This window comes from Mixophyes fleayi, chromosome 6 (assembly GCF_038048845.1).
Source record: "Mixophyes fleayi isolate aMixFle1 chromosome 6, aMixFle1.hap1, whole genome shotgun sequence".
Taxonomy (NCBI): Eukaryota; Metazoa; Chordata; class Amphibia; order Anura; family Limnodynastidae; genus Mixophyes; species Mixophyes fleayi.
The window spans coordinates 131,073,326-131,087,965 of record NC_134407.1 but is presented as its reverse complement, the minus strand read 5'-3'; the positions used below and the strand labels follow the sequence as shown (position 1 = coordinate 131,087,965).

Here is a 14,640-nt window from a genome sequence, read left to right as displayed (position 1 = left end):
AGAAACGTAAGATCCTTAATGAATCAGGCCCCTGGATTTTAGATATTTGTACTCTAATGATCACTGGAGGTCTGCAGCCAGGAAAAATAAAAACACAGTTAAAGACAATGGTGACCTAATTTTGTAAAATATTTACCTGTTGCTTTTAGCAAGAGCAGGTAACATATTTATAAATATTCAATGAATGGAGAACGCTGAGAAGTGTAAAAGATCTCAAAGATACATTTCTCTTATTAGCTTTATAAGATAAATATAAATGCACTTAAAAGTGATTGAAATAACATGCAGCTAGTGGGTTAACCCTTAAAGTATGCTCAATGCGACATGTTTTGGATAGTCTGCTTATACAGCAGCTGGAGAACACCACACCTGTTATCTCCAGCCCTTTATATATGTACTTTATTTATCTAATAAAAGTAATGACAACACTTTACCTGAGCTCTTTTTCCCATTTCTGCTGACCTCACTGGTGTGACATTGCTACCAGCCACCCACCCCCCCACGACTAGTGAAGCCGCTGCTCATGTTCATTTGTTCATGGGGACGTGTGACTGACGTCTTTAAATATGGTTCATTTTCATAAATTTTCAGCAAAAGAAAATGAATCAATTATTTTGCAATAGTAACTTATTTCTCAGCAAAAGTAACATGAGCGGGAGCTGTGAATAGGCTAGCAGTGCTTCCAGTGGCCAACTTCTAAAGAGAAATGGTGAAACAACAGCTTGGCAATTCCAGCTGATATCACTGAGATGTAAGAGAAGAGCTAGAAAACATAAATTGTTTATGAATCCTTATACCACATCACAGACACTAATCTAACACACTCAGGGCTTCATGACGGGGTGCTATGAAGATTTATTCCATAAACATCCGGCAAATCCAGCTAGTTTCAATCTTCAACAATAGGTGCCAATCTGACTCATTAATTCTTGTCTGTTACAATGTGTAAATGTAGGTATAGAGGATTCAAATGCATTCCACGTGTAAGCTGCTGGAGAGAAGAACCAATAACTCCCCCCACTAATATTAATAAGAAAATGACATGATGACAGCACAAAATGTGTTTCATGTTCCACAACTATTCAACTACATACAATATATATGTTTCGGGTTGACAGGCTAATGGGACTAGTTACGAAGAGGACCCTCAGCGCACAAGACTGAAGATACGGTTGTGATGTCATGAGTCAGCAATTGTGGGTCTGTTGAACCATGCAAACATTTTGTGCCAAAAGAAAACCCTGATCGTAGGTAACTGTAAAACTCATCAACACTGACCATGCACATTGGATGCACAGATGGACAACAACCATGTGTATCCACAAACCCAAATATGTGCCATACAGATTTATAGATGAACCGGAGCTCGCAAGTATGTGACTCTAAGGTGGGGGATAAAAGCAGTGGTGGGATCAGAATGCTAGAGGCTGTGTGGGGATTACACAGGAGCTGTGAATAGAGGCAGTGACTTTACACAAAGCACAGAGATGCAGCAAATGTTCCTCAGTCAATTTAAAGGGAAATTGTAGCTGGTTTAAAATATGTATCATGTCAACATTGTTTTTAATGCTAATTACTTGTTACTTATTAGTAATTTGAGCAAGTTTAATGCTCAATTGCAGACCCTGGCAGCCTACTAAGATCGGACAAATTGTCCTAGTGTTGTCACAGTACTTACCTGACCTAGCTGCTCACAAGCAGTCTGATACTCTGCTTGCTGACACAAGTCTTTGACGCGCTGATACTTGGGCAGAAAATTTTCTTCCTGGGCATCCAACTTTTCTGGCTCCCTCTTATGTAGCAATTTACTACAAAATGGAAATCAGACATATTTCAAAACAGTGAAATACACACGGACAAGAACAAAAGGAGGGAGTGTAGAGTAGTTCTTGAGGTAAATGGAAAATCCACCTACTCAGGGAGCTGTCATCCTTAATATTATACATTGCCTTACCTTTCCTGTGATTTCCACCACAGACTATATATCGTCTATGCAGAGTTGTTTATTTTTATTATCACTGCATTCAACTCTAAACTGCTCTGTGTATACAACTATATAAAAAAACACAGAACAGTACATAGCTGTATGGTTACGAAGGACGCTTAAAAAAATACCACAAGAACAAATAGGGTAGCACAGAGCAGGCATATTTCAGTGGGTGAGGAGGCATAATAACATTTCTGGTTTAAGCTACAGAAAGTGCACAATGCCCACTGAGCCACCTATATAAATGGCACAGGAATAACGAATATAATGAATAATAATGAATATGAATACTCACCCTCGTTCCACCAAAAATGAATCTCTCCAAACTTTAACTTTTTTGTGAACATGAAACCTTGGTGAAGAGAAAAAAATATTTATAGGTAAAAATGTCCAAATGACAATACAAACAGCCCTATTTTATACTATATAACACCTACTTTCCACACACATTGGACAATAAACAAGCCAATATAATAACTGAGGCCACACAAGGATATCTAGGGGCAGGAAAACTATTTGTAAAAAAACAAAAACAAGATTACCATCAGTGCTTTAAAATACATTTCCAGTTAAGAGTTAATTATCGTTGCTGGTCTACAGAGCAAGTGCAGGGGGGTCAGCACTGTCTGGAAGTGGATGCCAGGTTTCAGTAGAGTAATGGTGTATTCATTGCTGGTCACATAAACTCAGTTAAAAAAAATAGAATAGTTCAAAGGGAGAGGCCGGGATAGAAAAAAAAATAGAATACACATGCAATATGTAATCCATATTTAGAAATGAGTTTATGTGAATCTGCCATTACTCTAATCCCTTATCCCACCAAACAATGACGCAACCACTAACATTTCATTTCTTTAAACATTTTCTTTTCCTTTATGATTTCATTTGTTTTTTAAGGGGCATTGGGCATTATTTCAGTTGGTGTTTATACAGTAATAAGGAAAGAAAATGTATTGTCAGAACAAAGGGGATGTAACAAGGAAATTAATGGAAACACCAGTTTATCCTACCGTCTCAGACATCCGCTCGCTATCTGAGGTTGCAGTGACAACTTTAGCAACTTAATGAAAAAGCATTTCATGACTGTGTTAATATCCATGGGAAATGTGTTACTCTGAGGACCTAGAGTCTCTCATTAAATGTGGCAGCGCTGTCAAGCCAGAGTCCAATTACTGTCTGATCTGCTGGTTTTGATGTGATCATTATCCAATCAAGTATAGTTTTAGAATGTGATTCACCACTGGATTATGTAATGACTCAGAATGATCATTTTGTGTGACATTCAGGTATATTAAGAACCTAAATTCGAAGCTATGTGTGCATAGAAAACAAAGAACTATGTAAGCCACTCTGTGCCACGTCAAGTAGAAACCACTTTGATTAATTTTATGTAAAACTCAGCAATAGACGACATGATGTGGCATTAGTAAAATCAGAGTGCTCTTAGGAACTTCCACTTGTGACTCAGTCCCCAAACACGACTTATCAGTGTATTCCTTGATGAAGCTTCTGGCATCTACTGACTGATGTACTTCATTCAGTATGTATTGTTTATGTGTCTCAGTGTAAGCAATAAAGATCACATACGTTGCTCTTTCTATTCATACACCATATACAAACTTCTGACCTATTGTTCCTTTATTAAAGCTGTATATGGATAAACCCTGCGACCACTATTCACCCTTTTTCTAAGTATTTGCATAGCTGTGAAGTTTCCTTTACCCTTACCTACTGACTATATGTATTATACTGCGTACTCTTCACTAGAATATTTCATATCAATAGCAGATAATAATCCATGCTGGTGGACTCACCTGTTTACTGGTCTCTCAGTGTCCAGTAATTTCAGTATGGACTTCCCATCCATGTCCAGAGGAATGTCCAGGCCCGCGATATCCAGGATTGTGGGAGCAAGGTCAATATTAAGCACAATCTGCGGATTCCTGACAGGAGGAGGATAAAAGATTATTATTATTATTTCTAAAGGTTCAATACATTAGTAATCAGTTGCATAGTAAAAATGCGCCTTGATGTGCAGAGAGGTGAAAAAAATCTCCTGAAGCACACTGTGAAAAGTGTAAATGTCACATCCAACCGTTCAGTTTTTATTACAGGTGACAATTTTGTCTGTGAACAGGTCCCACTAAAATGTATAGGACGAGACTCGATCTTCCCCAACTCTGGGTTCTTGAGATCCTTTTGTGGAGTGGTAAGGGCTGTGCACAGCAAGGAAAACCCCTTTAAACCCCTTTGTCTCATCTGAATAATTTATTCTGCAAAATGATATGTAGTTTCTGCCCTGCAATGCATGTCCTATGTACTTCAGAAGGAACTCCTTCCTGTACAAACCACTGCTCCTCCACAAGTTCTGCTATGCTGAGACTCCAACCTATGCACCTTGGGGGAAATCTAGGCCAACTTGCACAAATAAAAGTACACAGCGGGTCCAGAGCTTCATTTACGCTGCAGAGCGTTCATTTGCACTACATACATGACCTCCGCTGGGTTCTGTGCAAACAAATACAAAAGTTTAACCTTGTGTAAATCCAGGGACCCCTGCAACAAGCTGACTCATGCAGGGTTCTCAGAGGCTGCAATTAGCTGATGAGAGGTCACACATCCAATAAAATACTAAGATTTTTCACCAGTCACTGAGGGTTATTTACCAACATTTATAAACAGCAACCAATCAGACATTTGCTTTCATTGTCAAACTTGCACTAGACAGATAAAAGCTAATGGTGCATTTGTTTCACTTTTAAGCAATTTTATTAAATATCCCTTCTCTATTTGTTCTCTCCATCTACTTAGCTCAGGGGCTAAAATCTCTGCCTGTCTCATAGTAACGGAAGTAAAATTGGGGTTAGAACAAAAACAGGGTTATTGTGACCATTTTTTACTTAACTAAATATTCACAAACATCCCAAGTCATTTTTAAGACTGCTATAGTGTGAAAAATTCAGTCTTTAGAATGTTAAACGAATATATATTTAATACTATAAACTTTTACTTTAAATCTGACGCTACCATCTCCAAATCACAACCTCACCTGCCGGGTTAGTGATTGTGACTGTTATTTTTCGCAGACACATAATACACATATATATGTGTGTTCATATTTCTTTATACTGCACTAAATACCAGCCGTAGTCCACCACTGCCCCAGCTGTTTTTTTACAGGTATTTCTGTACTACAAAACCATCAAATTCATTTTTTAAGACAAAAATGGCACAATTGCTGCAATCTCCTAATTTTGCAGAACCCATCTTGTTACTCATTAGATAAATTAACCTGTCTAAAAAGGGTGATGCCACTTGCGGACTCCTGGTGGCAGCAGAATATAACTGGATGAATAAATTGAGAAGGCCAGTGCCCATATCAAAATCTGTCTGCAGAATTAGCATTTGCTGTACCAGATCGCATGATTAGTGAGACAGCCAGAAGCGACCATTTCACTAGTTAGAGGGGAAGCTGTACTATATCATCTTCCTTCCACATTGAGAAAAGTAAAAGACTTACAAAGAACCTGCGTCCACGTTTGGTCCACGGATATAGAAAGGAACACGGATGTCAAACTCGTACGGCATGGACTTTCCCTTCACCAGCCCAAACTGCCCAATGTGGTATCCATGATCAGCAGTGTAAATTATATACGTATTGTCCAGCTCATCCGTCTCCACCAGCATGTTATAGATCTGTAAATACAACACCAGAAACGACATGATTTTGTGTCATTTGGTCCTATAATAGAGCAAGATAAGCCAAAAGATACAGCACCTGATCCTGAGGTATTATTCAGAGGATACGATCATGAGATAATTAACTTAACATACCGTGAGAACATTTCAATTTAAATTTGTAGGTATCCCAAACATCAGGGCCATAGATATGTGGAGCGAGGAGATTGACATTAACACACTGTAATAACATTACAATTTAGGGAGCAGACAATCTGCCCACAAGCTGCCATGTATTCTTCTATACTGATGATGTGACATTCTGAGACACCTGTTGGGAATATACTAGTATTCATGTTGTTGTTTTGGTGAATCTGTCCACTACGTTTGAGCCTATATTTTTGATATATGTGATCATTAACACCTGAAACCTAACTCACCATTAGGATAAGGACAGATTCTTCTTTCTGTATTATGAAAAAAAAAATATTCTGCATTCTATGCTTTTAAATATAATCTAGTGCCCTAAACTTAATGTTACAAAATAAAAAGAAAATGAAGGTTTTTCTCTGTTTTTAATCATTTTTAATCTCTGTGTCTGTGTGTATAACCCGGCTCAGGCTATATAGACTATAGACAACACTATCAGAAAATTAGCAATAATACAGCCTCTTATTTAGTTTTATAAAAGCCTTACACTGCAATCAGTCTCAGCTTCACATGGGCCTAAAAGTGCAGTCAGACAACAACAACCATGGACATACTTGCTCTTTAAAAATAAAAAGATTACTTTCTCAAAGTACAAATCTTTATCATGTGTACAAACAGAGAGAGTGAGAGAAATGCTCAGGTATAAATGTGTAATAGTTAAAATATGCCTTATAAATAGAAACATTTTTTGTATACACAGTATGCCTTCTTCCTACACACAGTGAGGGCAACCATTACATGTCTCAATGATGACATTGGTTCCTAGCGATTTAATTGGCTGCATTCTCATGCGTTCAATGCACAAAATGGCTGCCTCCCCTGCATATGGAACGTGTTTACTAAGTAATTTATCATAAGTCTGTAGTTAAGGTTAATGGTGGCAGAATACTATAGATGTGTACATTTAAAGAGAAGTAAACACAAAGAATAGAGATTAATCTGCATGTTTTCTTGCCCATTTCTATTCATATTTGTCAAATAATTTAGCCTATTTCCCAAGTTGACTGGTATGAATCACAGAGAGACATGACTAAATAAACTGTGAATTTTAAGAATTCAGCTCCAATCCATTCACCTCTAACAGTGAAGAAAGAAGGTTTAAAATGAACTACATTTTTTCCGTGTCTACAGTTATCTTGAAATACATTTTAAAATAAAGTTTCTTACACATATAAAACAATTAGTGATCTGAGGTTAATATATCTCAATATTTATCTTTTGCATGATCAATATCCCCAAACGCTGAAGCAGAGAGGAGGATTATCTGTGATACACGAGGACATCTATATTCCACGCGTGTTTCTGCTGCCGTGTGAAGAGCTAGAATTTGCATCACTTTTATTAACTCAGTAAATAAAAACAGTAAACTGTCTACTTTGCAGATTAATAAAACATTAGTGCAGAATGGAAAGGATTACGCTGCCTCTGGGGCTGCCTGATAATAATTTAGAGGAATAAAATATCTTTAATGCAATTCTCACTCCTTATTATACAATGGAATAACAAAACTGAAACAATAAAACATTAAAAGGCAGGATATTAGCACTAGTAGTGAACAAATCCAAAATCCTTTAAACAGCTGAGAAAATACCCAAATATATATAACAAAATATGCAAATTTTTAAGGCCATATTGCATGTCCAAAATTCACAATTCTGATAATATTTTTAATTCTAGGACTTAAAGGAAGTTTCCCCGTATTTTTGTCTTTAAATACCACATTCATTTAAAAATACTTGTCAGTGAGGCTTCTTCTCCCAATTGCCTGATCTAAATCAGTTATTACCTGACAGCTAATCAACACCATGCATTCAATTACAGAGACCAGGCAGTGCAAAGATGGTAGATCAAACTTGGGGTGCGATATCACAGAAGAGGACAGATGTAAGAGGAAGATGAAGGGATTCAGAACTGCTGACGGCTGCAGCCTTGAGATTAAAATACAAGATGAGAGCTGGGAGGACTGCAGTCAGCTAAACTCCTCTGACATATTACAAGTAAAGATAGATGTGTTTCTTTAAGATATTATAAACACCATTTCCAGAAACTGTCCATTTTTAGCATAGTCTTCATGTGACTGACAATATAGTATCACCCGCTAATCCATCCTGCATTAACTTTTGAAAAAGAGAAATTATTAAGATGCGAGTAGGGTGGTATATTTATGGACTAGTCACGGGCCTCATGGCACACAGAAAAGGTGGCAACATAAATAGAAATATCTAATAGAGATACACCTATACATAAAAGTACATAAGTCTATCATCATCATCACCATTTATTTATATTGGGGCCACTGATTCCGCAGCGCTGTACAGAGAACTCATATCAGTCCCTGTCCCACTGGAGCTTACAGTCTAAATTCCCTAACATACACACACACTAGGGTCAATTTTGATAGCAGCCAATATACCAGTATGTTTTTGGGGTGTGGGAGGAAACCAGAGCACGCGGAGGAAACCCACGCAAACACAGGGAGAACATACAAACTCCACACAAATAAGTCATGGACGAAAATTGAACTCATGACCCCAGTGCTGTGAGGCAGGAGTGCTAACCACTAAGCCACCGTGCTGCCCATGATAAGCAGTAATATTTCTGTTAGACACAGCTGGGCTTTGCATATCTTTGCCAGAACCAATGTTGTAACAAATAATTATGGAGACTGTACCTTTTCCATTGAATCTTCCACGGACATTAGGGTCTGCAAACGCCTCCGCTGCAGCATATTAGTGAATTCCATGTGAATAGGCATCATCGGGCCTGTGTATCTCATAATCCAATGTTTGTCAGGGTTCGGCGCATAGTTGTAGCTGGGGGTTCTGCAAGACAAGTCAGCTCTATTTAATAAATTATGTCCCACACCAAACATGGAAATATCACAGAAACTGAGACATCCATACAATATGCGAATTTGCAGTAACAGGAAGGAGAACACTGGAAGGATACAATTTTCATTTTGACTATCTGAATTTTCAGCTGCCCCACCTTTTGGTCACCAGCCCCAGAGGGTCTCACTTTATGCAGTGCATGGAGAAAATTTACGATAGACGCCCCAGCTTTTTGGCACTGAAAGCTATTCTGGTAAACAAGACTCTTTGCTTTGAACTGGCACATCACAATAGACAGAAAGGCCTGCTTTAGGGGCATATACCTCTCTTTTCATGGCATGATCTTTAGAACTGTGTCATCTTTCACCCCTCCACCAACACAAACATTTGTTCATATTGCACCTGAATTACTCCACTCACCTCTAGTCAACACCCATGAACTGCTGTCCTATTTATTATCTCTAACAAGTACAATCTCCACCAGTCGCCAGAAAATAAAAAGTCACACATCTTACAATCCCCTTGCCTATCTTTCTCTCACTCTGCTTCTATTAGCTGGTGATATATCACCTAATCCAGGTCCCCCACACTCCTCACACACACATACATCAAAGCACTACCGTTCTATAGCAAACCTCAAACACATCACCTGCCTCCCCTCTCTTCCAAAGTCCTTTAAATGTGCCCTTTGGAATGCACGCTCTGTTTGTAACAAACTTACCTCCATTCATGATCTCTTCCTTTCAAAAAACCTCAACCTTCTGGCAACAACAGAAATATGGCTCATGCAATCAGACACTGCCTCACCTGCAGCACTTTCACATGGTGGCCTCCATCTCACCCACACCTCCAGACCTGAAGGCAGACAAGGAGGTGGGTTTGGACTACTTCTCTCCCCACAGTGCACGTTTACAGTTCTACCAAATGTCCCATCACTCACGTTCACATCTTTTGAAGTACATGCTATTCACATTTTTAATTCACTCTCTCTACATGTTGCAGTGGTCTATCGTCCCCCTGGAGCACACCAACAATTTATTGAGGATTTCTCTGCATGGCTCCCTCACTTCTTATCTTCAGACATCCCCACCATCATCATGGGTGATTTCAACATCCCCATTGATAACCCACCTTCCAAAGCTGCTTCCAAACTACTCTCTCTAACCTCCTCACTTGACCTCTCCCAGTGGATTGAATCATCTACTCATAAGGATGGCCACTGCCTTGATCTTGTTTTCTCTAGACTATGCTCAGTTTCTAATTTTCTTAACACACCCTTCCCCCTCTCGGATCATCACCTTATCAACTACTCATTCACCCCCACTGCTCTAACCTCTCTACTGTCTATCTCTACCAAGTCACCTCTCTCCAACACCTTCTCTCCCCTATCTCTACATTCTCATCCCCTGAGATGGCAGTACCCCATTTTCCCCAAACCTTAGCAACGGCCCTTGATCAAGTGGCTCCAGCGACACTACATACTACACGTCGACTTCGATGTCAACCGTGGCACACTAAAGCAACACGAAATCTTCAAGAACTGTCCCGTAAAGCAGAACGTCACTGGCGTAAATCTCGCACCTCTAATGACTTCTTCACATATACTTCTGTCTACCACTCCTATCGAAATGCTCTGGACTGCAAAACAAACATACTTCCAATCTCTTATCTATGCTCAGGCTTCTAACCCCAAATGCCTTTTCAATACATTTAAATATCTTCTCAATCCTCCCACCCCGAACCCTCCATCAACTATCAGTGCTCAGGATCTTGCTTCCTACTTCAAGGACAAGATCAGATTAGAAATGGTATCCTCTTCCTGGACAATCAATCAGCTCAATTCCTTCCCACTACCCTCTGACACCCTCTCTTCATTTGACCCCACAAATGAAGAGGAAATTTCTACACTCTAGTTATCTTCCTACTCTACCTCCTCTCCTCTTGATCCTACTCCCTCGCAAATTGGTAGATCCCTGTCTTCTGTGCTCATTTCACCTCTAACTCAAATCTGTAATCTCTCGCTCTCTACTGGCATCTTTCCATGCAGTGATTACTCCTATTCTAAAAAAACAAGATTCCGACCCAAACTCTCTATCAAATTACCGTCCCATCTCTCAGCTGCCGTGCCCCTCCAAGCTTCTAGAGAGACTTGCCTACACTCGCCTCACACGCTTTCTTTCCGCTAACAACCTGTTGGATCCTCTGCAGTCTGGCTTTCGTTCTCAACACTCCACAGAGACTGCGTTGACCAAGGTTGTCAATGATCTGATCACTGCTAAAACTGAACGCCATTACTCTCTCCTAATTCTCCTGGATCTCTCGGCTGCATTTGACACCGTTGACCACTCTCTTCTCCTACAAACGCTGCAATCCCTAGGTCTTCAAGACACTGTTCTATTCTGGATCTCATCCTACCTTTCTAATCGCTCTTTCACTGTTAATTTCTCTGGAGCCACCTCTGCTCCGCTTCCCCTATCAGTTGGAGTACCACAAGGCTCAGTGCTAGGTCCTCTGCTGTTTTCTATCTATACCACTTCTCTTGGAAATCTAATTAGTTACTTTGGCTGTCAGTATCATCTCTATGCGGATGATACCCAAATCTATCTATCCTCTCCTGATCTCTCGACATCACTGTTGTCCCGTGTAACTGACTGTCTTTCTGCCATTTCATCTTGGATGTCCTCTCGCCAACTCAAACTTAATCTTTCTAAAACAGAGTTAATAATATTCCCACCCACCAACAAGAGCATACCTGACATTTCTATCTCTGTTGATAACATGACCATAAATCCCACCCCACAAGCTCGTTGCCTAGGTGTAATCCTTGACTCACACCTATCCTTTGTTCCCCACATTGACTCTATATCTAAATCCTGCTACATACATCTAAAGAACATTTCCAGAATTCGCACATATCTCACGCAAAAACCTTAATTCATGCACTCATCTCCCGCATTGACTATTGCAATTCCCTCCTTACTGGTCTTCCCAAAAACAGACTCAAACCTCTACAATCTATTTTGCATGCTGCAGCAAGACTGATTTTCCTTGCAAATCGTTCTTCCTCTGTTGAATCACTCTGTATGTCTCTACACTGGCTGCCTGTTTTGTACCAAATCCAATATAAAATACTTTTACTAACCTACAAGGCCATCAACAAAGCTGCACCAACATACATCTCCTCTCTTGTCTTATAATATCTCCCAACTCGGCAACTCCGTTCTGCACAACATCTGCATCTCTCATCCACCCTCATTACATCCTCCCATTCCCGGGTTACAGGACTTTTTTCTCTACGGAATTCTCTCCCTCGCACAGTAAGACTCTCCTCTGGTCTACAAACTTTCAAGCGTTCTCTGAAAACCCACCTCTTCAGACAAGCTTATAATATATCTCAGCCACCCTCTTATCCTCGCTACCTTTAGCTTGTTACACAATTTCACACAAGACAACTACCCCCTGACCAACATTGTTGTGTGACAGGTTCATTTAGCTTATGAGTCACTTTTACCTTTGCAGTCTGGCTGGGCCAAAATGCAAAATGTAGACTTAACCTCATGTGTCAATCTCCCATTGTCCCATAGATTGTAAGCGTGCGAGCAGGGCCTTCTCACCTCTTTGTCTGGTTTACCCAGTTTGTTTATTAGTTTATTATGTTTGTTCCCAATTGTAAAGCGCTACGGAATATGTTGGCGCTATATAAATAAATGATGATGATGATGATGATATACCTGTGAGTCTTTCATCCCTCTATCAATGTACACATTTGTACTGGGGCAGTCTATGTTTTGTACTGTTTAACTATACAGATTTCCACATAAGCAGGTAATATAAAGCAGACAAGACAGTAAACTACTATAGTTGCGATGAAAATAGACAGCATAAAATTCACAGACATCCCTAAAAATTAGATCTACATGACCTCAGATGGGACTGTGATGTGGCTAAAGTGTGCACTGTTCTTTAACATCACAAAGGTGGAGTTTATTAGGTATGAATATGCAAGAAAGAAAATGTGCTGACATTTGCTGGGAGTGGGGGAGCTTAATGTTGGATGTAAAGTCCTTCCAGCTCAATCTGAGCTTGTCCTCAAACGTACAGCTTTACACTCTCCTGGCAAACCCATTTGTAAGAGCTGACCTCCAGGGCTGCAGAGAAGTGTTTTCAATAAGCATGGCTCTGCAGGAATTATTTCACATTCAGAACATCTATTTGCCCTAAGGCTTGTGCTATAGTATGAAAAGATGTTATTCTAGAATTGTAATATATGTCACCACACTCTTTTCAATGACAGACACACGTCACAATGTGGTCGTTCCAGACCACATGAAGCGCAATTTGTCCTAGAAACTGGTTGCAAAAATTCATAAATGAAATTAAACAGAGCACATCATTGGCATATGTCATATGTATTAATTTAATTTCACAATGTTATTATTTAATTGGTTAGTAAAAAAATGCATAAAAATAAGTAATCCTGTACAGATACAATATGTGTGTTAAGAGTGTTTACTACCATATTGTGTGATCAAGTAACATCCATGAACCTCAATTCAACAATAGCCACTACTAAGTGACCACATTATACCTGACAGAAAAAAAGTTTGGAATTAAAACATCAGTCAAGTAAAAGTCAATTTAATGATAAATATAAACTTGGTAAAGTTAATTAAGTTAATTAATCCCATTTTATCGACAATTTGGTCTCTGGGGACACTGTTCATGGCTGCCGCTTTTACCTGAGCTAATGAAACCGAAAACACTCACACTCAAGTAATCATATGAAATATGTTTTAACAAATATGATGATTTATTAAAACATTTTTATGACCATTTAATGAAAAGTAAATTTGGTATTTTTCCTTTAACAGTAAAAATACTAATTTTGAGTATAGTTGCACCTTCAAAATTATATAGTTGAATATTTGTTAAACTAAATAATTTGTACTGAATTTCTCAGCCATCATTCATTTCTGCTGGACCAACTCCTCACACAGAGCATACAAGGCCAGATTTGACAGAAGTCCAACAAGGTGTAAAACTCTGCTTTGTTTTACTGTGCAATCAATTTTTTCTCATGCTCAAGCTAATTGGAGACAATCTGCTCTGATTGAATGACATCGCAGCTCAGCTAGGAGAAAATTCTTTGTCGTCTATCAGGGCATTTACATTTTTTAAACCATTGGATTACTTCAATAAGGAAGAAAATAAGATCCCAAAGGATGTAGGAATACAACAAATATGTAAAAGAAGGAATTTCTCTCTCAAAGTATTGTTTATACAGTGTGTGGTACTTCTAGCAAGCACCAGCATGCTCTGGCAGCAACAGGTATACTGGCACTTGTAGTTCTACAAGAGCCAGCATATCCAAGCAGTTGATGCTTGCCAAGGCATGTTAGAACCTGGTTTTATCATTTTCAGTTATTATTCCAATCCCTTCACCCACAGTAGATAGGAAGAGTCCCAGTGCTGTAAGCACAGGGCTGGATTTCCTAAATTCGGGGCATTTTTTTCCAGGCCAGGTTCCCCAAGGGAATTAAGCCCTGTACTGACCAGGCAAGGTAGGGGGATCCTGCACTGCGGGTCTCTCTGTTATAGCGTGAACAGCCCAGTCTGGCAATGCCTGGTGCTGGTTTCAGCTTTTGCAGGAAGACCCAACAAAATTTGTCCCCTGTATTAGCAGTAACCAAACCGGGCTATAATTACAGGCCTAAATTTAAGGAGGCAGGGAGGACTTGCTGGTTTCATTATTTATTTTTACAGATTACTCGACAGTTATCAACATTATCTAGTATCTTGATGAGTCTACATTCTTAAATTGCATTTTTACCCGTTCGTAACTTAAGATAGGTGCAGCTCACCAGCTTTGAAAAAGTCCCACCCTAGGGACGAAACGCGTCAGCTACCAGTCATCTGGGATACTTTTTGAGAACC

General features: G+C 39.3%; 1 protein-coding gene across 3 annotated transcripts in view; it reads right to left on the bottom strand.

Moving 5' to 3' along the window:
• SULF2 (sulfatase 2) overlaps positions 1–14,640 on the bottom strand; it is a 298,832-nt gene that overhangs the window by 40,505 nt on the left and 243,687 nt on the right. For all 3 annotated transcript variants that reach the window (XM_075176428.1, XM_075176429.1, XM_075176431.1), the window contains 5 exons: positions 8,547–8,697; positions 5,508–5,683; positions 3,802–3,930; positions 2,283–2,339; positions 1,679–1,808 (listed from right to left, as the gene is read on the bottom strand). In XM_075176428.1, coding sequence (XP_075032529.1) covers positions 1,679–1,808; positions 2,283–2,339; positions 3,802–3,930; positions 5,508–5,683; positions 8,547–8,697 — 643 coding nt within the window. The remainder of the gene's footprint in view (positions 1–1,678; positions 1,809–2,282; positions 2,340–3,801; positions 3,931–5,507; positions 5,684–8,546; positions 8,698–14,640) is intronic.